Source organism: Schistocerca nitens, chromosome 8 (assembly GCF_023898315.1).
Source record: "Schistocerca nitens isolate TAMUIC-IGC-003100 chromosome 8, iqSchNite1.1, whole genome shotgun sequence".
In the NCBI taxonomy this organism is placed as follows: domain Eukaryota; kingdom Metazoa; phylum Arthropoda; class Insecta; order Orthoptera; family Acrididae; genus Schistocerca; species Schistocerca nitens.
In genome coordinates, this window is record NC_064621.1 from 26,529,866 (window position 1) to 26,554,144 (window position 24,279).

The following is a 24,279-nucleotide window of genomic DNA, read 5'->3' on the forward strand; positions in this document are numbered from 1 at the left end:
GGAATTTCTTCACTTCAATCTTCTTCTTCTTCTTCTTCTTCATCATCATTCTCTCTCTCTCTCTCTCTCTCTCTTTTTCTGCTACTTTCCACTCATAACCATATGGTCGCCACATGGCGTGTTTATGAAATAGTTGATGATTGCTTATCTGGCGATGTTTTGACTGCTTGGGCAATGTCTGTTCAAGAACTATTACTCCATGCAGCCTTAACATTCCCCTATTAGATTGGTGTAGAGATTCACCCTTGCAATTACCTTATCCCAGGGTCCAGCTATTCTCTGTATCAAACTTCTTTCTTCCTTGCAGATTTCTATAAGTGAAAAGACTATAAAACAAAACAGTGTTGATCTACTTAAATAAAGTGTAAACTGGTTGCAATTAACTCTGTACATTGTCACAAACTTTCATAAATGGTTACATGGGAAGTTACTATTCCCAGAATGGACTAATAATTGTTGTCTCAAAGACAACTCATTAACATTCTATGAATAGTATAAAAAAAATAATCAATTGTATAAATCCTATTCATCTTTCTTGGTGACAGAGGTCTTCCATGGTACCAGAGCTCCTTCATTCCCTCTTGCTCCACACAGATTACAAATTCTGTCCAGCAGGTGGACTCCGCACCTATTGAGTAATACTGTCCCCCAGTATATTGCCTGATGTTAACAAACTAATTGCAATAACTCACATCTTTACTCTGAGCTCCGTATTTGCTGTATGTGATACATGCCCTTCCATCTATCTTCAAGCATCCATCAGTTCAGGTTTTCCAGCATATCTGTGACCATTGGTCAAACAAATCTGTGAACTGAAGCTTCCTTGTGGATTAAAACTGTGTGCTACACTGGGCCTCGAACCTGCACTTTTACCTTGTCTGCAAAAGACAAAAAGATCCGAGGTTTTAGTCTTGATCCAGCTAATTTTTAGTCTGCCAGGAAGATTCAGATCCATGCACACTCCACTGTATTCATACTGGAAACCTGTGAACATTAATGCTGCCCTTCTTTATATATTTTCAGCATCCAGTGTCCACTGATTTATTATTTCCAGTGCAGACTTTCAAGTATTTTAGGAAGTGTGCAGCTATGTGATGAGGGGCCCTCCTTCCACATTCTCACTGAGAGAATAGGACATTTTACAGTATATCATTTATATATCACTTGCATGTTCTTTCTCTCTATGTGACAAATTGTTAGTAGGGTAGTATGGCGGTGGAGCATGATGGAAGGGACTGGAGAGGGTAGCATGCTGGTGTACAACAAGATGGTTCACTGACATCCACAATGCCTTATTTATACGTAAAAAAATTCTGTAAAAAAATCCAGGCAAGGGGCAAAATAAATGTCAAAGTGTGTAACAGACAGACATTCTTACAATATTACTGTGCTAGGTGAGAACACAGAGTATGTGGAGGCAACATTAAGATGCAACCTGGGCAACTGGAGGTTGAGATGTTTGATGGGTGGTGGTAGTGGTGGTGGTGGTGGTGATGGTGGTGAATGAGTTTGTGAGGAATAGGCAGAATAAGAAAATTAATATTTCTTAATAATAATAATAATAATAATAATAATAATAGCAAGGATCATCCATAAGAGAGATCAAATTAAATTGGATTTTACTATTGGGAATAAACTCTGAGAGGAGGTGGATTCCTTTACTTACCTTGGAAGTAAGATCGCCCGGGATGTATGAACTAAAGTAAAGGTAGAAAGTGGTTTTAATGAGGAAAAAATGATTACAACAGGACAAAAATGCTTTTAATCACCAAGCTTATCAGCCTTGTAATTGTGAATCGAGAGAATAAACCCTTTATTGTGAAGTGTGAAGTAAACAGAACTTCCTCAGAAACTTGTCATCAGGATATAAGTTCACATCAGTATTCATTTACTTTAAATTTATATGAGTTTTCAAGGCTTGGAAACTAAATTTGACTCTCTACAATTTACCAAATCAATATTTGGGAGGCGCGTCATTCAAAAATGTAGGGAATACAATAAATCATGCTTTTGATCACATTAAAAGAGACAAGCTCTTCAAGATAATTGATATCGAAAGTCATAAAAGGTATGTATGTATCTATTGCAGGCAAATGTAATCAAAATTGAGAGAGCTCATCACCTGTGCTTTTTAATATCTACTCAAGTGAAAGCCTTTTGGAATGGATAACTAGGGTAACATTTTACTCTTTTTACATTAAAAAATCCATATTAATATGGCAATGTTATTTGCAAATGAGCAGGTAATTATTGCTAACAGTAATAATAACCTACAAGAAGCAACATATAATCTGCAAAGAATCTGTGCTCCATACAACTTGTTGATATAACAAAATAAAGGATGTGATGATATGGATGTGATATTTGATAGGATTCACTGCTTTTTACAAGAAGGCAAAATTGATTTTTGACATAAAATAGAGATTTTACCTTAGTTAATTGTGGTATTAAATAAATTAATGAGAGGAAAGTAAGAGTTACTGCTACAATTTTATGGGTCATTTTCAGTCCCAATCGTATTGTATTGTTTGGAGGCAGAGCCTAGTTGAAAATGAAAGACAACACACTAAGAAGCCAGAGAGGAGAGATGAGATTTCTCAGGTATGTATCAGGATACAGAAGACAGAACTGAAAGCAAAATAGACAAGTAAGAGAAGAATTAGGGTAAATATCTCTAAATGAAAAAAGTAGAAGAATATAGAAGGAAATGAAAAGAGCACATCAGTAGGATGGAAGCTGAGAGACTACAAAAAATAGTACACAAATACAAACCAACAACTCAAAGAATCATAAAGGGACCTAAATCTAAATTGAAGGAGCCGGACTAATCTCTGTAAGTAGGAGGAATGAATCCTGATACATGGAGGAGAGTATGATATCTGGGAGATTCAAGTTGCTGAACTTCAACTACAGTTATTTTTGCATTGAACATAAGTTTGCATTGTGTAACATAAGAACTTTGATTATTGTGCTTTACGGGTAATAATAAAGGCACAAAGAGTAAATAAAATGAGCATAAAGGCCCTATGCAAGAAGGCAATTGCTAGCTGTAATCTGCCTTGCCAGTGTTGCAGGCAATCCATGGGACGCTACACAAGCTCTCCATGTTAAACTTTGGTTCCATAGTAAATCACACAAATTTATAGGGTGTCCAACTAAATATCTACAGATTACAATTACAAACTAGTTAAATTGGAAGTGTAACATATGGAATGTTGTGGAAAAGGTGAACCAAAGAGTGCATGTTGTTGGCAGAAAACTTACAAGGCACAGTAAATATGCTAAAAGACTGTCTACATTGTGATTGTCTGTCCTCTTTTGGAATATTTCTGTGTAGTATTGGATTCTTACCAGACTGTGTTGATGGAGGACACTGAAAAGTTGAGAAGGGCAGCTAGGTTTGTATTATCATGAAACAGTGGTAGAGTGTGTCACAAATATGGTGAGTGAGGTTGGATGGCAATCATTAAGATACTGCTCTCCACCCCCTCCCCCCCACCCCCCGTCTTTTTTATGGCAAGATATTTTCATGAAATTTCAATACCCACCATTTTCCTTTGAATGACAAAAAATTTTGTTGCTGTCTGTGGAATCCTGTGCCACAAGGAAGGAAGGGAGTGGACATTGTTATGTGTGACCAGTGTGCTCTTTCTACAACACAAATGCACACGTGTATTAATATGGTTTTTTATTAAACGAAATGGAAACATTTACATAACTTGGATAGAGTCCATGTTTTGTGGTACAAGCTCAACAATAATAGTCCTCTTGCAGACTAATGTAATGTCAATATCGGTAATCTTGCTGTTACAAACTTCAGTTTCTCACTGCTATTAAAGAACAATTCTGGTTGAGGTAGACTAGTCCAGCTATAGTCACTAATATTGTCACTATGTACTGTCATAGCCTGTGATGAACTAAACTCACTCTGCGAGTAAACTGATAGACGCCAAACTGGATGACTGAGTGGGCCCCCAAGTCAGCAGCAGTGGCCTAAATACATGCTGTGTCGAGAGGGCATTGGTGGCATTTTGCTTGTGGGAGTGTCTCTGGCCTCTCTAGTGATAAGCACACTTGATTCAGCACCTTGTATCGATCTTTGCACTTCACCTTCGCTGACAGCTTACGTCAGCACATTCCTCCCCTCTGAAAAGCTGCACCACTGTCATGTCGGTAGATGTGAACAACAATTGGGGGGGGGGGGGGGGCAGGACGTTGCACGTAGAGATGGGCCGGGAGCTGTGAATGTGGAGGTTGATGTATTCCCAACTGTGGAGGATGGTGTGCTCCTGACCATACCCCGACATCTGGCTTACGAGGCAACAGGAATATCCTCCAGAAAATCGCTGCCTGGGCACCTTTCCAGGCCTGAGGTAGTGTCTTGGGGCGATGACAGTGATGGTGACGATGGGTCCATGTCCATCTGGTCGGCAAGCGGGGACAGCAGAGGTGAGAGCACATCATCCATCCGCTCCTCCTGGTACGCCCTGGTGGCACTATCAGGCGTCTGTGAAGGTGTGATCCTGTGAGGCCGCGAATCTTGGGAAGAAAAGCAGCTGAATTATGGGGCAAATGACAAACATGGATTTGGTTCTGATGGTGCTGCTGCAAACCATCGGGACCTGCAATCAAGTACACAAAAGAGCCAATGTGTTCCTGGATCACGCCTCTTTCCCAGTGCCCACAGTTGCCATAAACTCTGAAAAGAGAAAAAATTGTGTGGCACAAAGCAGCACTGGATGCTGTGGTGTGTGTTGCAAGTGTAGCAGCGTCTGATGGTGGTGGCCATGTAGGCGTTCTGCTGCTGATGGTCTGTCTCATGGGTGGGAGCGATAGGAGGCAAGAAAGAGATGCAGCGCCTGTTCCCATGTGTGGATGGTGTGAAACTTGACCATCTGTCGTGTAAAAGTATGTATGAAGTGTTCTGCTTCTCTGTTAGTCTGGGGGTGAAACAGAGCACTCGTCGGATGACAAATGCCATTTCGTTAAAAACTGTTCAAAATCATGAACTGTGGTCCATTGTCCGACACAAGTAATCCTGGCAAACCTTCGGTGCAAAATATGGAGGACAACACTTGAATGGTGCAATGTGCCTTAGGCACTGCAAATAGGAACTTGCTAAAAAAGTCTACCACTATGAGCCAACGAGTGTTCCAAAATGGTCCTGCAAAGTCTATGTGCACTTGTTGCCATGGGGATTGAGTCTTAGGCCAAGCTGAGAATGTCTGTGGTGGAGCAGATTGTTTTTCCACACATGTGCAACACTGTGACATCATATGTTCAATGTGGGCGTCCATGCCCCGCCAAGTACATACTATCTATCTAGTGCAGACAATTTTCCAATGTCCTTGGTCAAGCAGTTTTAACATATCCTTTTGCAACACTGTGGGAATGAACACATGTGATTGCCCACTGTCAGATTGTACTAAGATCACACCTTGTTAACTGAAAGGTCATGCCGATGTGCAAAATATCGACTCACAACTGAGTTCTGGATACTGTTCAATGAAAGAGGCCAAGACGTCTGAATGTAATGCAACAAAATCTTGAGATGTGGGTCAGCTTCCGTAGCCTATGCAATTTTTCTGTAGTGCAAGGGAAAAGATTGCAGCAATTCAGAGTCCTGCGCATCGATTTGGCAACAAGATGCGGCAAATGCAGCAAAATCAGAGTCTGGGCCAATCGGAAGGTGAGACAGGGCATCTGCATTGCCATGTTTTGCCATAGGTCTGTACACAATTTCATACTGTTACTGCAAAAGCAACAAACCCCAACGTTGCATTTTTTGAGCAATGCATGCAGGAACCGGCTTTGACAGATGAAACAAGGGCTGCAAAGGATTGTGATTTGTTGTGACCATACAAATAGTGATGGAATTTGGTCACACCATACACAATAGTGAGGCCTCTTTTTCTATTTGAGAATAGTTGCACTGAGTTTGAGTGAGCAACTTTGAGGCAAAAGCAATGGATCTGTCTTGTGCACCAATTCTGTGCGAAAGCTCAGCACCGATTCCGTAGGAAGAAGCATCAACTTGTAAAACTTCCAGCTTGGCATGTTCAAAATGCACTAAACATCTGTCACTAAGCAAAGCATTTTTAAGTTTCTGAAATGCATCTTGACAGTCTTTAATCTACACAAAATCTACACAAAAGGTACATGTTTCGACGCAAGTGATGCAATGGAGCAGCGATCTGAGCGGCATTTGGTATGAACCGAATGTGGTATGTCATTTTGCCTAGTACTGACTGCAGTACAGACACATTGTGAGGAAAAGGCAGGTTATGGACTGCAAGCAAATGAGATTGGAGGGGGTGCACGCCCTGACTCTTCATGACATGACCCCAGTACTGTGGTTCAGTTTGAAAAAAGTCACACTTTTTGAGATGACACTTGAGTCCTGCTTCTGACAACAGTCGAAAAAGAGTATGGAAATTGGCAATGTGTTCCATTGGTGTACGATGTGAGACGACAATATCATCCTGGTAGTTTGAACAAAATGGCACTTTTGCAGTCAGCTGTTCCAAGTAACGTTGGAAAATGGTGGGCGCCGAAGCACTGCCGAAAGGCAAATGCAAATACTTGAACAGTCCTAAGTGTGTATTTACAACAAAAACTTTCTGTGATTCTTCATCCAATGGAATTTGCAAGAAGGCATCGCCAAATGTGTGTTAGAAAAGTGACGTCCTGCACCAAGCCTATCCATGGGTTCCTGAGGGTGAGGTAATGGATAAGTGTCAACTATTGTCTGTGGGTTGTCTATAGACTTGAAGTCATCACAAATGTGAATGTGACCAGAAGGCTTAGGCAACAAAATGAGAGGAATTGCCCACTGACTAGCTTGAGCAATTAGACCATTATCTTGCAATTCTTTCAATCCACTGGCTACTCTAGCTCTTAAAGCAATTGGAACGGGGTGGGCCCGGAAAAATCTAGGCTGTGCATTGTTTTTCAATGTAACAAGTGCTGCAAAGTTATTACTTTTTCCCATTCCTTATGAAAATATCTCAGGAAATTCTTTAAGCAAGCTAGCTACACTGTCTTTTGGTTCAAAAGCAGACACTGACAGTACACTGTCTTCAATGCTAAGCCCAAACAAATCAAAGGCATCTAAACCGAATATGTTCTCAATGTCTCTGGATTTTAACACAGTAAAATTCACTGTACTGGTGGAGATTTGTAAGTGGCAGGCAAACTACACTGTCCAAGCACTGCAATTTCCTGTCCGTTGTAAGCAGTGAAGTGCTTGCTAGATTTAGAAACTGTTTGTATGTGACACAATTAAGCGATGCTACTGAGGCACCTGTGTCTAACTGAAAGTTTAGATGATGGCCAGCAGTCTGTAGTGAGACAAATAGTTTGTTAGAATGTCGTTACAGAGCACTAGGGCGAGAAGGAGGCACAACTGTAATCTTACTTTTGTCAGAACGTGTTGTAGGTTTTGAAAGCACAGAATTCACTGCATGTGAAAGAGCCTCTTTTTTTCTGGGGGCGTTGCAAACAAACTGCTTGGGCATGGCCTTCTTTTCCACATGTGTAACATGTTGCATTACGTGATGGACATTCCTGTCTTTTATGGCAAGCAAAACATCTAGGGCAAGACTTCAATAAATTCACAGGCCTGTTTACATTTACATGTCTATGTGGCTGTCCACGCAGCTGTGTACATGCTCACTGTTGTGGCTGAATGAGGCAGTCGCGAACAAGAGGCGGCTCGAACCAATAAATAGGGGCCTGGTCAAACTTATCGGCTGCTATGGCACCTGAATCATATTGCTCTAAGATCTGCAATACTTGGGGAAGTGATGGATCAGAGTACTTTAAGATCTGTTCCCATATTGTACTACCTGTGACATTGAATGTTATTGCATCCCGTATCATTAAATCACTGTTAAAGTTGTCACAACTAAACCTAAATTTACACTTCTAGTCATGCATGTTTATTCCGTATACATCATTCCATGTACATCTGTTCCAGCTTTTTCTGCAAGTGAAAGAACTGGTATCTAGCAGCAGCTACTTGGACTTGTTGGTCATAGTGCAGTGCAGTGCAGAAATTAGTTCATCATGAGATGTGGTTGGTAATAGTTTTTGTATTAACCTGAACACTGGAGACCCCACAGTCAAAAGGAAGTATTGTAGCTTTACGGTACTTTGAACATGATGAACTTGACAATGTGGCTGGAACTCGGTCAGGTATTCAGTCCATTCCTTAAATTGCTGGAATATTGGTATACTGGTCGGCAGCACTTGTTGGGCTTGATTGGTTGGTCGGTTGTGGTTGTTTTTGCGGCTGATGCAGTTTTTGTTGTCAGTAGTTGTACCATTGTCAGTAAGGTAGGGATTTGTTGGTTCTGAAACTGAAAAACTTGTGTTAGATCCATCACATTGGCCGTCTGCAGCTGAGAACGGGGGAGGGAGTGGAGGGGGCAGGGAATTCATGGTTTACACAAATACATTATAAGAAAAAGCAAGCAAAGCCTCTGAAAAGAGAAATTTGATGTGGCTCCCCTCCTAGAATACATGCAAGAACATAACAACAAGCTAGCAAACAGAAACACTTGAGCATGATCACCTCTGCAAGCTAAAACACAAGAGAAGCAAGCAAAATCTTTGGCCAAGTTGATTATCTTTTGATCAACCCTGAATTATCCTCGTTTGCCTCTGTAGAGTCTTGTACATCAAGGAAACAATGGAGAGGATGTTGTTATGGGTGACTGGTATCCTCTTTGTACAACAAAAATGCACATGTGGATTAATATGATTCTTTATTTACATGAACTGGAAACATTTACTTGACTTGAATAGAGTCAATGTTTTGTGGTACGAGCTCATCAGTGATAGTCCTCTTGTAGACTGATGTAATGTCAATATCGGTAATTTTGCTTTTACAAACTTTAGTTTCTCGCTGTTAGTAAAGTTCAATTCTGGCTGAGGTAAACTAGTCCTGCTATAGTCACATATCTGGTGGCTATGTACTGTTATAGCCTGTGATGAACTAAACCTGCTCTGCAAGTAAACTGACAGACACCAGACTGGATGATTGAGTGAGGCCCTCTGGTCAGCGGCGGCGTGGTTGCGTCTCTATGCCAGCACTTTGTCTACCAACATAGACAAAAAAAGGCCAACCTTCTGCCAAACACTTAAGTGTGAATTGCAGACTAAGGAAGGTGAATGCCAAAAGATGCTAGTTTGGTGGATGTGTTGTGCGATTTTTGTAGATGCTCATGACATGTGGTTTTTTTGCTGCATAATATTCTGCCATGGTATATGACAAAGGCCTTACACAGTGGCCTTCTGGTAGTTTAGGTGTAGTTCAATTAACATCTGTTTTTTTCATATTTGTGCTTTACTTTTTACCTGTTGTAGTGATCCATTGTTTTATAAGAAGGCGCTTGACATGCAGAGTGGGTTCTTTATTTTTTTTAATTATTAGCACCTCCCACCCACCCACCCCCCTCCCCCCATCTCACCCCTGTCCTCCTTTGACCTCTCCAGAGAAAGAAAGTACAATTTTCTCATAATAAATTGATGTTCTGTCTTTCTATATCAGCAGCTTTATTGATTCCATATGAGTTTGAAGAAAGCTAGACTTCATAATGGATGCTGATTACTAGCAAGTGCACACAAAGGCATTTGTCATGAAATATCAAAACTATTTCACATTCACAGCCATTCTCCTTTAATCAGAAAATAAAAGATTGTTCTTGGTACTGTAAGGCTCCCATAGTGTTTTACTTCCATTTCACGATGATTTTGCTCGTGGTATCAGCCTACATACATATTAAAAAAAGAAAACAAACAAACCCTAGTAAAATGTGTAAAGTATTCACATGTATCTGAAAATTACATGCTTGACAGCAAAATATGTAAAAACATATCATGAATACCACTCAGGGATTAGGCCGTAGGCCTGTTTCAATGTCCAACAAGTCAGTAAGAAGAGCAATTTATGATTGTGGGACAAATGGTCAGCATGTTGTCATCAGCTGCTCTTGCCAGTACATGAATCTTGATGATGATGATGATGATGCTTCTTTACTCAAGCAGCTTCTCATCTGACTTCATGAGGCTGAATGGACCCCATTCCAGGTCTTCCTACCCAAGGAAAAAAGCTGAGGAAGTCCCGGGAATCGAATCTCGGTCAATCCGCACCAAATGTGGCAACGGTAATCACTTGGCTAGAAAGGTGATCAGCAAAACATGTAATATGTGCAAATCTCATACAAACAACACTCTCTCTATGAAGTACATTTTAAATGGTATGTATCCATTCTAAAGTGGTAGCATTAGTATGTGTAGTGGTGAATAAAAACAGTTTCCCAGTAGTTCTGGGTTTTGTCTGTTAAGAAATTATTCCTTGTTACCTTCATCACTTCCCTTTTCATGGAACCAACAGGAGCACCCCCTCCCCCCCCCCCCCCCCACCACCACCACCACCACCAGCACCAACATCACCTCCTGTCTAGATCAGACCGTAGGTGTGCTCTTGCCGTTAGTTAAATGCTTTTGCAGAGCTTGACGAACTATTTACTTGAACCTGAGTCCTAGCTTCTTTACATTTTAATTGATTGTGAATCCAAAATGAAATTATTGTGATTTTCAGTCTGAAGACTGGCTTGAAGCCCTCCTAGCGCATCCGGCGAAAGCCTCTTCAACTCAGCATAACTTCTGCGACCTAGACTCAGTTGAACATGCTTACAGCAGTCAAGCCTTGGTCTTCCTATACAATTTTTACACCCCATACTTTGCTCCATTACTGTTTCTCGATTTCTTGATACCTCAAGATGTGTTTTGTGAAGCAGTTTCTTCTTTTAGTCAAGTTGTGCCATAAATCTCTTTTCCACCCTATTCAGTTTTGTACCACGTTGTTTGTTATTTGATCTACCCATCTAATCTTCAGCATCCTTCTGTAGCATCACATTTCAAAAGCTTCAGTTCTATTCTTGTATCATCTCTTTATCATCTAAATTTCACTCCAAAAAATGTCACAGACTATCTCAGTGTACAGATTAAATAACATCAGGGATAAGCTAAAACTCTCTCTCTCTCTCTCTCTCTCTCTCTCTCTCTCTCTCTCTCTCTCTCTCTCTCTCTCTCTCCCCACCCCCCCACCCCCACCCCCACCACCACCAATCCCCCTTCTCTTAACTATTGCTTTCCTTTCAAGCTCCTCGATTTTTATAACTGCTGTTTAATTTCTGCACATTTTGTTCCCTGTATTTTATTCCTAGTACATTTTGAGTTTCATAAAGTGTAATCCAGTCAACAGTGTCATAAGCTATCTCTAAATCTACAAATGTTATAAACCTAGGCTTGCCTTGCTTCAGTCTAAGATAAATCATAGTGCCAGAATTCCTATATTTCTCCAGAACCCAAAATGATCTTCCCTGAGAGCAGCCTTACCAGTTTTTCCACTCTTCTTAAATAATATGTCAGTTTTTTTGCAACACTTATTAAAGTGATAGTCTGTAATAAGTATGCACTAGCCTTCCTCCCTGTACTTCTGTTAACGTATTCTTCCATTTCCTACATCATCTCAGTTTCTTTCAGTTTAACTGGGTCTCTTTTAAACTTTTGGTAATTTGTGTTGTATTATTAGTTTAACTCTTAACATTACAGGTGGACTCAAAGACCACTAGCATTCATTGTTACACTGTTGCTAATACACGGGGGTGGGGTAGGAGGTTACAGCATTGTCTAGTTATTCTTTCATGAACCTGCCATGGGTTCCTTTGTCAGTAGCTGCTTGAACATGATGTGGACCGATACCATTACTGCTCCTTTCATGCTAGTGGTCTCTGAGACCGCACATGGGAGTAGCTGCTTGAACATGATGTGGACCGATGCCATTACTGCTCCTTTCATGCTAGTGGTCTCTGAGACCACACATGGGACTTTGCATTATGGATTTAGTAGCCAGATCTTTGTCTACTTTTTGCACTATAGACTCTGAGGATACTGTTTTAAAATGATTTGAGGACAGGGTAGGAAGTGATGTTGGATCAGATGGTGGCAACGAAATTGAATGTGAAAATATTCAGAATCAGAACACTGTGAATGAGAAGAAGAATTTGTTTTGCCACTTGTGAATTCCTTGAATGTAACAAATGATCATGCCACCTGTGAATTCCTTGAATGACACAAGTGATCAAAGTGATGAAGACAGAATATAGAGACTGAATCTGTAACTAAGATTCTACTAGAAATATATTTGGTTGAAGCAAATATTGCTGGTCATTGAAGCCTCTTCTCAAGTGTTCTTGTGTACGGCAGTGTAACACCATTCATTTGCCAACAGTGTAACCTCCTGCTCAAGTAGGTAATAATCCAGATCCTCTTACTATTTGGAACTGGTTTATGACTGTTGATAATTTGAGTTTCATTTTGAAATGGACTAATGTAAAAATAAAAAAATAAAATCCAGAAAATTATCCAAATGTTTTGTATGAAGCTGATTTATGTGAACTAAAAGCATTTTTTGGTTTACTATTTTATTCAGCTATTTTCAAGTCCAACAGAGACAAGTACAAATCATTTAATGCCACAGATGGTACTTCACGTGGTACCCAAAAACTGATTTGGTGTACTTCTAACATGCTTGAGATTCAGTCAACCTGCAACCTATTTTGAACACAAGCAAAATGATCCTTTATCTCCAATGTCAGACACTTTTACATATTGTGTTGACAGCTGTCAAATGGTGTATGGTACTTTAGAGACTGATGACCATAGCTGTTAAGTCCCATAGTGCTCAGAGCCATTTGAGGTACTTTAGAATGTTCATGTACCAATGAAATGCTGTTACTGTTTCATTCTAAATGCAGCTTTAAAATGTACATTATGAACAAAGTATGTAGGTAGGGTTTAAAAGTCGTGTGCTTTACTGACTCTCACACTGGTAATTTGTTTAATGCATATGCTTACACTTGAATGTATTCAGATGGAAAAAATATAAATTCAATAGGAAAAAGTTCGAAAAACTAATTCAGGTTGCAATTAGACTAGCTACTTCAGTTAAAGAGACTGATCATAATATTACCACAGACGGTTGGCTTAAATCAGAGTTAGCAACATGTCACAAATAAAGAGGGCTAATACACATGGAATAAAAGAAATTCCAAAAGAATTCTTATATGTGAGAAGCAAGGAAGTTGGTTCTCCAGCAAATGCATTAGTCTAGTTTCATTTATACTGGAAAAGGATAGGGTCATGATTCTGATTTGATCTATGCACCATGATGAGCATAATGATGGTAATATAGGTAAACCAGAAATTATTTCATACTATAATCACACTAAAGGTGGTGTTGATGCCCTAGATGAGAACTATGTCAAGTATTCAACTGTGTGATATACCAATTGATGGCTAATGGCATTGTTTTTCTGCACGTTGGACATAAGTGGGATGGATGTGTTTATTTTTCACATTTCCTACAAAGACAGTATCCAAGTCTTCCACTTTAATTTTTTGAAGAAGCTTGCAACCACATTGGTGTCATCACAGATGGAAAAGCGAGTCAACAAAACTTACATACCCTGTGAATGTTGTGCATCCATTTACTGTGTTTTGGTATAGCAGAACCAAGAGCAGAAGTCATTGTAGAACAATTAGAAAAATGCAAAACATGTTCCCTCTGTGACCCAGTGAAGAAGAGGAAGATGTGTTATGTTTCCCATTATTGCAAGAAGCCAATCTGCCTTGAGTTCTCTACAGAAATCTGCAGTGAGTGCAAAGAAAACTTCTGAGAAGGAAATTGAAAACCTAAAAAGTATTAATATATCAACGAAAATAATCAGTTTTAAGTTTCCTTTAATTTCCGTCTATGGTCACAATTTTGTTCTGTTTGACAGATTACCGGTTTCGGTCTTTAATGACCATCATCAGATCTGTCTCATAAAATCAAAGTCCTAATGCACTGCAGCCATAGTGGCATAGTCAACTATTAAATGCGGAATCAGCACCAGCATCGTCAGATACATACAAATCACATCACATGCACATCACATGATTTTATGAGACAGATCTGATGATGGTCATTAAAGACCGAAACCGGTAATCTGTCAAACAGAACAAAATTGTGACCTTAGACAGAAATTAAAGGAAACTTATTACATATACGAGTCACTGTGTTTTTTCGCGATGATGTCGCAGCTTGTGAAAATAATCAGTCTTTGAAAATACAATGTAAGTGCATAGATAAATATAGGACTCACCCAATGACAGAGAACACATGTGTAACAGGTATTATAATTTGCAAGCTTTCGGAGCCAGTGGCTCTTCCTTCTGGCAGCAGGGTTGAAGGGGAAGAAGAGGGGTGAAGGAAAATGACTGGTGACATTTAGGAAAGGGGGCAGAGTTTAGGAAGTTTGCTGAGAAGCCAAGGTCAGGGGGATTTACAAGATGGGATGAGAAGGAAACTGATTGCTGGGGACTGCATCAGACAAGATTTGAAAACATGAGAGCTTAAAGGTGGAAGTTAGGATAATATGCAAGAGAGAGATTACTGCTAAAACATTGTACATGAATTAATGAGAGCTAAAAGCTAAGTATGTTTTACGTGATAGATATGGGAGGGGATGGAGAAAAATAGACAGGTTAGAAAATGAAAGATATAGAAACCTAAAGAGGTCTGAAAAAAAAGAAGATTTATCAGAAGAAATGCTAAGACTGAAGAAATTAATGTAAATTACACACTTCTGTTCACATTAAACCTACCAACAAAGAACAGTACTTACATTCTCACAATTGCCATCCTTTCTGTCAAATGTTCCCTCCCATACAGCCTTGGTATTTAAGGTAAACACGTTTGTTCACAAGGCAGACTCTTTACAGTAATACATCGCCATTCTCTCCTCAGCCTTAAATGGATGTAATTATCTCACCAGCCCAGTTCAAAAGCAAGTTTCCCGGTCCATCGCATCCAGTCTTGGTACAGCTGATCCATCCTTGTCACTCAATGCTCTACTGGTCTTGAATGTATTAATCAGCTGCTTTAACAAGGCTATGACTTCCTAAAATCATGCCCTGAAATAAGGATAATTCTGTCCGAGATTTTGCCCCCCCCCCCCCCCTTCCCGCTCCCTGCATCTAGAATACTTTTTGTCACCCTCCCAATCTCCACAATATCCTTGTCAGATCCTATGCTCTTCTGCACCCATCTCCTCACCTTATGACTCCTACACATGTGACTGTCCCCGCTGCAAGTTTTGCAATATTCTCCCTCCTACCATCACCTATACCAGTCCTGTAACTGGCAAGACATATACTGTCAAAGGGAGAGCCACCTGTGAAACAACACAGGTCATTTACCAGTTGTTATGTAAACACTGTTCAGCCTCCTACATCCCACACGATACCACTAAGTTATCAGCTAGGATGAATGGGCATAGGCAGAGCGTGTGTACTGGCAGCACACAATATCCTACTGCAGTGCATGCCACCCACCTGGTCTTAGTTTATGTTAATTTCTTTGGTCTCAGCATTTCTTCTCAGTAACTATTTCTTTCTTCATTTCCTTTCAGTTTCCTACATCTTCCACTTTCTGACCGATCTATGTTTCTCTTTCCCCCTTCCACGTCTTTCACATACAATACATTTAGCTTTTTGTTCTTATTAACTCATTTATGATTTTTTGGCATTAATCTCTGTCTTGTATGTTACCATATTTTCCACCTTAAAGCTCCCAGGTTTTCAAGTTTCATCCAGTGGAGTCCCCAACAATCAATCTTTCCTACTCATCCTGTCCAGTAAGGCTTCCCCAACCTGAGTCATTTTCCGTCAACCCTTCTGACAGAAAAAGGAGCCACTGGCTGCGAAAGCTTGTGAATTGTAATATCTTTCATATGTATGTTCTCTTGCCACCACTTGAAGAGTAGATTTTTTATCTATACCATTAACTTTATAAAATGTACCAGTGTAATTTTTATTTTTCAAAATGTTTTGTGGGAGTTTCTTGTGTTTTTTGTGTAATAAACAATAAAGATGTAGCAAAAAGTAAAGGTTAGAGTTCAGGGTTATTGAGTTATTATTTATTTAATGTTATGTTCATTTTGTGCAGTTTTCTATTGACATGCATTTTTTCCTCCACATAAACTTTTAAATTTATTTGAATATATTTTTGTGTGGTATTAGCATACCTCTTTACATAAAAAACTGAATTGTTTCACTAAAATAGGTAAATGCTACATTTATGGGTATGGTGGTCATACCACTCCTGGTAAAGTGTGTGACAAAAAAATGAGCTGGGAAGCTAAGGGTTAATTTATAATTTCTAGTGTTTGCCTCATCCTGCCTCTTTCTTATTTCTCTGCACCCTCAAACATTTTTCGCGTTCTATGTTTTTGTTTTTACTTCTTTTTCTTCATTTTTTTCTTTTGTTGCTCTTATTTTCTTTTGTCATACTGCTTGTCTATAACTCAGTATTACTAGTTCATAATGTGAGTACTAATCTTTAGGAAACTGTTATTTCAATGTTGTACACTACATGCTCTGACTCTCTTGATATGACGTTTGGAGTGATTCATTTTTCTGTTCAGTGCTGGTATATCATTCCTGCACATGTTAATGTTTTTTGAGAGGCTTTCTCCTGAGGTGTTATCTAAAATTTCTAGAATGAGTGTTCAGGTATTTGCATTTTCATTGGTATCAACTCTAATACTTAAGTAGACACCTCCTTGCTACCTGTTGTTCTGTTCCTGTCTCTGTACATTCTCCAAATGTTTCATTACTGCATTTATATGCATCACTCTCACAATAGGAGAGCTTGTGATATCAGGAGCCTTTCATTTAGGATATTTGGGAGAGGCACTAGCATAACTCATTTTCTTTTGAATATGTATTATGTATTCTTGTCTTACAGTGTTCTGTGTCTTTGATGGTCTCCTCAATTTAGATCTTCAGAGCAAAAAGTATACCTAATTTATATAAGAGAGCAAGGAAACAGGTGTAGAACTGAAAACAACAATCCATGAAGGATGACATGGAATAATAAGATGAATCACAATCACATGGCATTGTGAATATAATAATGGAAAGTGCCGGAAGGAATACAAATAATAAAAGAAGTAAAGGTAGCAATTCGCCATGCAGTTGAGGCATTAGGAGGTCAATAGGTATATAAACAAGACTAGACACATTGCTAAGCTTATGGACAACAATGGTCTATTTCAGAGCTAACTGAAACCGTGCATGCCTGCAACCTCCCCCCAACACACACACACAAATGACTACATTGTCCAGGATGACTACATTCTACACTGTCCCAACACTCCAGGGCCACCTATGAAAGCAGTCATTTTAAATACCAGCTTTTCTGTAACTTCTGCACAGTGTGTGTTTGTTAACAACCATCATCTATCCATCTACTTCTGCACTCTCTCTCTCTCTCTCTCTCTCTCTGTCTGTCTGTCTGTCTGTGTGTGTGTGTGTGTGTGTGTGTGTGTGTGTATGTGTGTGTTTTAACAATCACCAATCATCTGTCCATCTGAGTGAATGGCCACTGCCAAATTGTGGCTGAGGGCAGAGTTGACAACCCACTGGTGCATGCTGCTGAACACAACATGTTTGATTTCAATGGCTACTTAACAGTCCATGCCATCTGGATCCTTCTCCCCAATATTGGATCTCTGCTTTACGGAGGTGGGAATTGTCAACCTCACAGTCCTCCAGCCTCTATCTCTGCTAGCTCCCATGTTACATCCATCTCCACCCCGTCAGGGTCTGTGTCCCTCACTTCACTCTTTATACACTCACATCAACCTCTCCCTCTCCCTCTGCCTCTGCCTCTGCCTCTGCCTCTGTTCTTACCCCCCCCCCCCTTACCCCCTTACCACTTCAGCGCCCTCCACTCTCTCTCTCTCTCTCTCTCTCTGCACGCAGTAACCATTACTGCTTCCATGAGTTTGTAGTCAGATAGTTTTATATATTTTATCCTCAAATTTACAGTTTCTGATTATTATTATTATTATATTGTAATCTCTTGTGAAATTCCATTAAATTCTAAGTAGTGTTCATTACAGGTCATATCTGGTCAGTTTCTGGCCGACAAGAAAGTTACTACTTATGTAGTAGTGGAAATGTATGGTCTGCCAACAGATACAATCAGGGATGAGTTCAGAACGTCCAAGGTTACAGGAAATGGCCTGAATCCTGTATACAATGCAGAACCATTCCTGTTCAAAAAGGTAAGATCCTTTTAAAATATGTGGTTTCCATGCCTGATAAATTGCATTATTTCATTGTTGTGAATCCAAATAATTGCATAAAATTCAAGAATCCCTTGGAAATTTCAGTGTTGTAACAATTATTTGATACGTTCACAGATGAAATATCACTCCATATTGAAACAAGAACAGCAGAGAAAGGCAAAGGAAAATGAAGTTCAAGAAATGAATTTCTTAACAGAAAGCTACATTACAGTTCATGACAAATACTAATGAAAGAGTCTTCTACCTACCTGAAACAGTAATCATTAAGAACACAATGAATATTAAATTTGAAAATGATCAATTTAATCACAATGTATTTCCAATTTATGGAGATAATTAGAAGGATTTTTTGACAATTTCCCATTTCTATATCTACAAGCATATTCTGCAAACTGTTGTGAGGTGCATGGCAGAAGATATGTCCCATTGAACCACATATTAAAGTATTGTCCCTTTCCATTTGTGTTTGGAGCACAGGTTGAATGACTGCTTAAATGGGTCTATGTCTGCTGTAATTAGTCTAATCTTGTCTTAGTAGCCCCAATGAAAGCAATTGTAGGGGGCCTGTATTGTATTCCAAGATTCTTCACTTGGTACTGGTCCTGGAAACTCTGTAAGTAGGCTTTCACAGTGTTAATTAAGTCTATTTCAAGCTTCTGCCAGTTCAGGTTTTTCAGCTTCCATGTGATACTTTCCAGGGAGTGAACAAACCAATCATGATGCCTCTCTTGGTATACACTGAGAGGTGACAAAAGTCATGGGATACCTGTTAATACTGTGTTGGACCTGCTTTTGCCCAGTGTAGTGCAGCAGTGTAATGTGGCGTGGGTTCAACAAGTCGTTGGAAGTCCCCTGTAGAAATACTGAGCCATGTTGCCTCTGTAGCCATCTGTAATTGAGAAGATGTTGCCAAAGCAGGATTTTGTATATGAACTGACCTCTCAATTATATTCAATAAATGTTCGATGGGATTCACGTCAGGTGCTCACATTGACGAATGTCCTCCAAACCAGTCACGAATAATTGTGGCCTGGTAACATGTCACATTGCCATCCATAAAAAATGCTGTCTTTGATTGGGAACATTAATTCCATGAATGACCGCAAGTGGTCTCAAAGTAGCTGAACATAACCATTTCTAGTCAACTATTGGTTCAGTTGGTTCAGAGGACCAAGTCCATTCCATGTGAACGCAGACCACACCACATGCCATTAAGGAGCTGCTACCGGCTGGTGCAATGCCTTGTTGACAACCTGGGTCCATGGCTTCATGGGGTCCGTGCCACACTTGGAACTTACCATTGGTTCTTACCAAGTGAAATTGGGACTCATCTGACCAGATCATGGTTTTACAATCATCTATGGTCCAACCGATATGGTCACAAGTCCAGGAGAGGCACTGCAGGTGATATCATGCTGTAAGCTCTGCTCTCAGTCATTAAGCAAAGGCCATTGGCCACTGCATTGTCCATGTTGGAAATTTGGTATTCTCAGCACGCTCTTGACTCTTTGGATCCCAGAATATTTAATTTCCTAACAGTTTCTTCAGTTGAACGTTCTATGTGTCTAATTCTAACTAACATTCTGTGTTCTAAGTCTTTTAATTCCTGCTGTGCAGCCATAATCACAATAGAAACTTTTTCATATGGATCACCTGAGTACAAATGACAGCTCCACCAATGCATTGCTCTTTTATACCTTGTATATATGACATAGCCATGACAAAACTCTACCATCTGGTGAGCAAGATGTATGAAGGTGAAACACCCTCAGACTTCAAGAATGATATAATAATTCCAATCCCAACGAAAGCAGGTGTTGACAGGCATGAAAATTACCAGACTATCAGTTTAATAAGTCACGAATACTAACACGAGTTCTTTACAGACGAATGGAAAAACTGGTAGAAGCCAACCTCAGGGAAGATCAGTTTGGATTCCGTAGAAATGTTGGAACACCTGAGGCCATACTGACCCTACAACTTATCTTAGAAGTTAGATTTAGGAATTTCTTGCATTTGTAGACTTAGAGAAAGTTTTTGACAATGTTGACTGGAATACTCTCTTTCAAATTCTGGAGGTGGCAGGGGTCAAATACAGGGAGCAAAAGGCTATTTACAATTTGAACAGAAACCAGATGGCAGTTATCAGAGTCGAGGGTCATGAAAGGGAAGCAGTGGTTGGGAAGGGAGTGAGACAGGGTTGTAGCCTATCCCCGATGATAGTCAATCTATATATTGAGCAAGCAGTAAATGAAATAAAAGAAAAATTGGGTGTAGGAATTAAAATCCGTGGAAGAAATAAAAACTTTGAGATTTGCTAATGACATTGTAATTCTGTGAGACAGCAAAGGACCTGGAAGAGCAGTTGAATGGAATGGACAGTGTCTTGAAAGGAGGATATAAGATGAACATCAACAAAAGCAAAACGAGGATAATGGAATGTAGTCGAATTAAATCCGGTGATGTTGAAGGAATTAGGTTAGGAAATGAGACACTTAAAGTAGTAGGTAAGTTTTGCTACTTGAAGAGCAAAATAACCAATGATGGTTGAGGATATCAAATGTAGACTGGCCATGGCAAGGAAAGTATTTCTAAAGAAGAGAAATTTGCTAACACTGAGTGTAGATTTAAGTGTCAGGCAGTCTTTTCTGAAAGTATTTGTATGGAGTGTAAACATTTATGGAAGTGGAACGTGGATGATAAATAGTTTAGACAAGAAGAGAATAGAAGCTTTCGAAATGTGGTGCTACAGAAGAATGCTGTATATTGGATGGGTAGATCATGTAGCTAATTAGGAGGTACTGAATAGAATTGGAGAGAAGAGGAATTTGTGGCACAACTTGGCTAGAAGAAGAGATCGGTTGGTAGGACACGTTCTGAGGCATCAAAGGATCACCAATTTGGTATTGGAGGGCACGTGGAGGGTAAAAATCGTAGAGGGAGACCAAGCAGATTCAGAAGGATGTAGGTTGCAGACAGTACATGGAGACGAAGAAGTTTGCACAACAACATATGTGATACTACTCCCATCTGTATATGTTCATATCGCTAGCCCATGACTTTTGTCGCCTCAGTGTACACTCAATAATCTTGTTAATCTTGTTTGGTATGGGTCACACACACTTCAGTAATATTTTGGGATAGGTTGCACAGGTGTTTTGTAAGCAATCTCCTAAGTAGCATCCTACCCAGTAACTAAATGCTGTTGTCTCTAGCCTCATAATACACTGGTGGCTGCACCACTGTGAAGGCAGTAAGCAACAAATGTAAAATTGGTAAAGTGTGCTGGATGCTTCATTACACAAATGGTTACCATTTCAGTGCAACAGCACAATGTAAGTGGGTGTAACACCATCAACATTATGTATATAAAGAAAGATGATGTTTCAGGTTTCTCAGTCATAAATCGCATTTGAGTGTTGGTTCATTGTAAGAAGATCATATCCTGCCTCATGTAGGAAGGAGAAATGTCAACCAGCACCCATCAAAATTTGAAAGGAGCATGATCGTTGCCTATTGAGACTGTGGTTTATTGTTATATGATACTGTTTTCGTTTTGGTTGAGACCCCATGACTGGTAAGTGATTATTAAATAAAATTGATAGGCTCAGGAAGGTCATACTCAAAGCCATTCAGATTCTCGAAGGCCCTAGATGACTAGTGCCTGAGAGGACAGATGCATTGTTATTAAGGATCATACGGCCATTTCACTTCCTTGAGTTAGGAAATGAGCTTATTTGCTGAATGATAAATATACATAGGGGAAGTATGATAATGGTATGGAGCACCATGAATTGTCAGCATGGCAGCCATTGTTGTGCTTTCCTTGACACAGCAGTATAAAGAGGTGCGTCACACCTGGTAACAACACCGGACGTAGTAGTGGCACAGTATTGTGTTTTCAGATGATTTCCAGTTGTGGGGCAGTGGGTGGAATAATTGTTAATGTTCCTATTATTTATTTAATGCTGTTGTTTGCCGTTCTCAACACTGGCTCTCTAACTACAATATTGGCAACCAGAAAGTGATTAGCAAAACGTGAAGCCTGTAATTAGAATTCGTAGTGCCCACTTCATTTATGACGTCAGAGCTAGTTACAGTGGACTGGCTGGCACATAATGGAAAGACTTATGTGAATTTTATAAGGCCTGAGTAGGCTGCTTCCCTACACAGTCCTGTGTACAACACCATGATGGATGTATCCATATGTTGAGGTTCTGATGAGGATGAATGTTATGAGATTGCATTCATCATCATCATAGAGCCCAGTATCTGGTGTGATGGAATAGGTGCCATTGGGTATGCAACATGATTTTCTCTTGTACACATAGCCAGTAATTTTGACAGCAGCTGTTACGTTTCTGATTTGTTGAGGCCGGTGGCTGTGCCCTATCCTCATGATTTCCATGACATTATTTTTCAGCAAGGTAATACAAAGATGCATGTTCCTGTGCTATTCTGACCTTCCTTGATACAGAGAGTGTTTGACTGTTTGCCGGGCAACCATGTTTTCCAGATCTTTCTACAACTGAAAACATTTGGTCATGGGTTGGCTACTGCTATTCTATGAGATCTAACATTGTTTAGGTAATTCGTATTTGTCACTACAGATAAGCACAGTGTTTGAACATTAATGGCTATAACAAGCTTTCACAAAACCTTGTTACTTCTGTGCATCATTTCTATCATAAAAAGAAAAAAAAAATAGAAAAGATCAATACGAAGCTCGCACCAGAGTTGCCAGCACTGCGCAAGATAGTGGAAAGTTTTCTTTCCATACCTCTACTGTCAATGTGTACTTTCACTCTCCTGTCTTGTTATAGCTCAAGGGCCAAGGAGACTTACTAGCTGAAATGCGACAGCTATTTTATTTATTGTTATATGTCCCATGGGTCAAATAAGTATGGTAGCTTGTACAGTTAGTATGGAATAATTCAGTACAAAAATAGACATTACATGGGCTGTCAGCACAAAAATACATATTACATCATATACAACATGAATATTATACAGAATTTTGACAAAATTTTACCAAAGGCTGTTTACAAACAGCAGTCAGCAACATTATAATACTGATAGTGGCATTTTACCTTTATAACACAGGTTCTAATAGGTACAACTTCATATAGTTTATTATCTTATTTTCTTATGGGCTGCATGAACAGTGACTTATATACTCAAACATTAGAATTTTTTACTTTTATTTCTACAGATAGCATAAGATGTGCATGAAAATGGCTGAAATGATGAAAGTTTTAATATACTTGTGTTTATTAGGACAAGTCAGAGTACAAAAATTCCCAAGTGGCGCAAAAATAGTGTTTTATTAAGAGAGGTTTTACACTCATTTTAAATTTATTTCTGAATTTCTTTTATTGATGTTACTTGGTGAGTGTATAATTTTATTCTCATACATTTAACACCATTATAGTACAAGTTTGTTGTGTGGGGAATTAGTTGTAAAGAGGTTTTTGATCTTGTGCCACGATAGTGGCAATCCATAGTTCTGTCAAGTTTGTTAATGCTTTTTTTAGTGACATGTAATATTTCTAGTATGTATTGGCTTATCTTTAAGCAATGAGTTTAATTGATCTGTGGTTATATCTACAGCAAACTGGAGAGTCTCTTCTGTAGCAGATATGAGAATAGTGGTGTCATTGGCAAACAGACGGGTTTTGGTGTCTGATGGGCTATGTGGAGGATCTTTTATGTAATGTAAAAACAAAAAGGGGCCTAAGGCTGCCTTGGGGAATGCCTTGATGTATGGATTATGTGGAAGTATTTGTAGTGGTGGCTGTTCCTGAGGGCTTGATTTGATTTACTTCAACATACTGATGTTGATCTTTCAGATAGCTTTAAAACCAGTCACCTGCGGTTACTATTATTGCATAGAAATACATCTTTTGCAGCAATATGCTATGATTAATCATGTGAAATGCCCTTTTGAAATTAGTAAGATACCTGTGTCTGGAAGTTTATTGTCACAAGCTTCAGACTAAGAACTAATAATTCTTGTGTTGCATCAGCAGTAGTTTTCTTTCGTTGGAAGCCAAACTTTTAGATTAATGTC

General features: G+C 39.4%; 1 protein-coding gene across 3 annotated transcripts in view; it reads left to right on the top strand.

Moving 5' to 3' along the window:
- The window catches only part of LOC126198524 (1-phosphatidylinositol 4,5-bisphosphate phosphodiesterase-like), a 590,920-nt gene that overhangs the window by 463,499 nt on the left and 103,142 nt on the right, over positions 1-24,279 (top strand). For all 3 annotated transcript variants that reach the window (XM_049934913.1, XM_049934915.1, XM_049934914.1), the window contains exon 16: positions 18,021-18,185. In XM_049934913.1, coding sequence (XP_049790870.1) covers positions 18,021-18,185 — 165 coding nt within the window. The remainder of the gene's footprint in view (positions 1-18,020; positions 18,186-24,279) is intronic.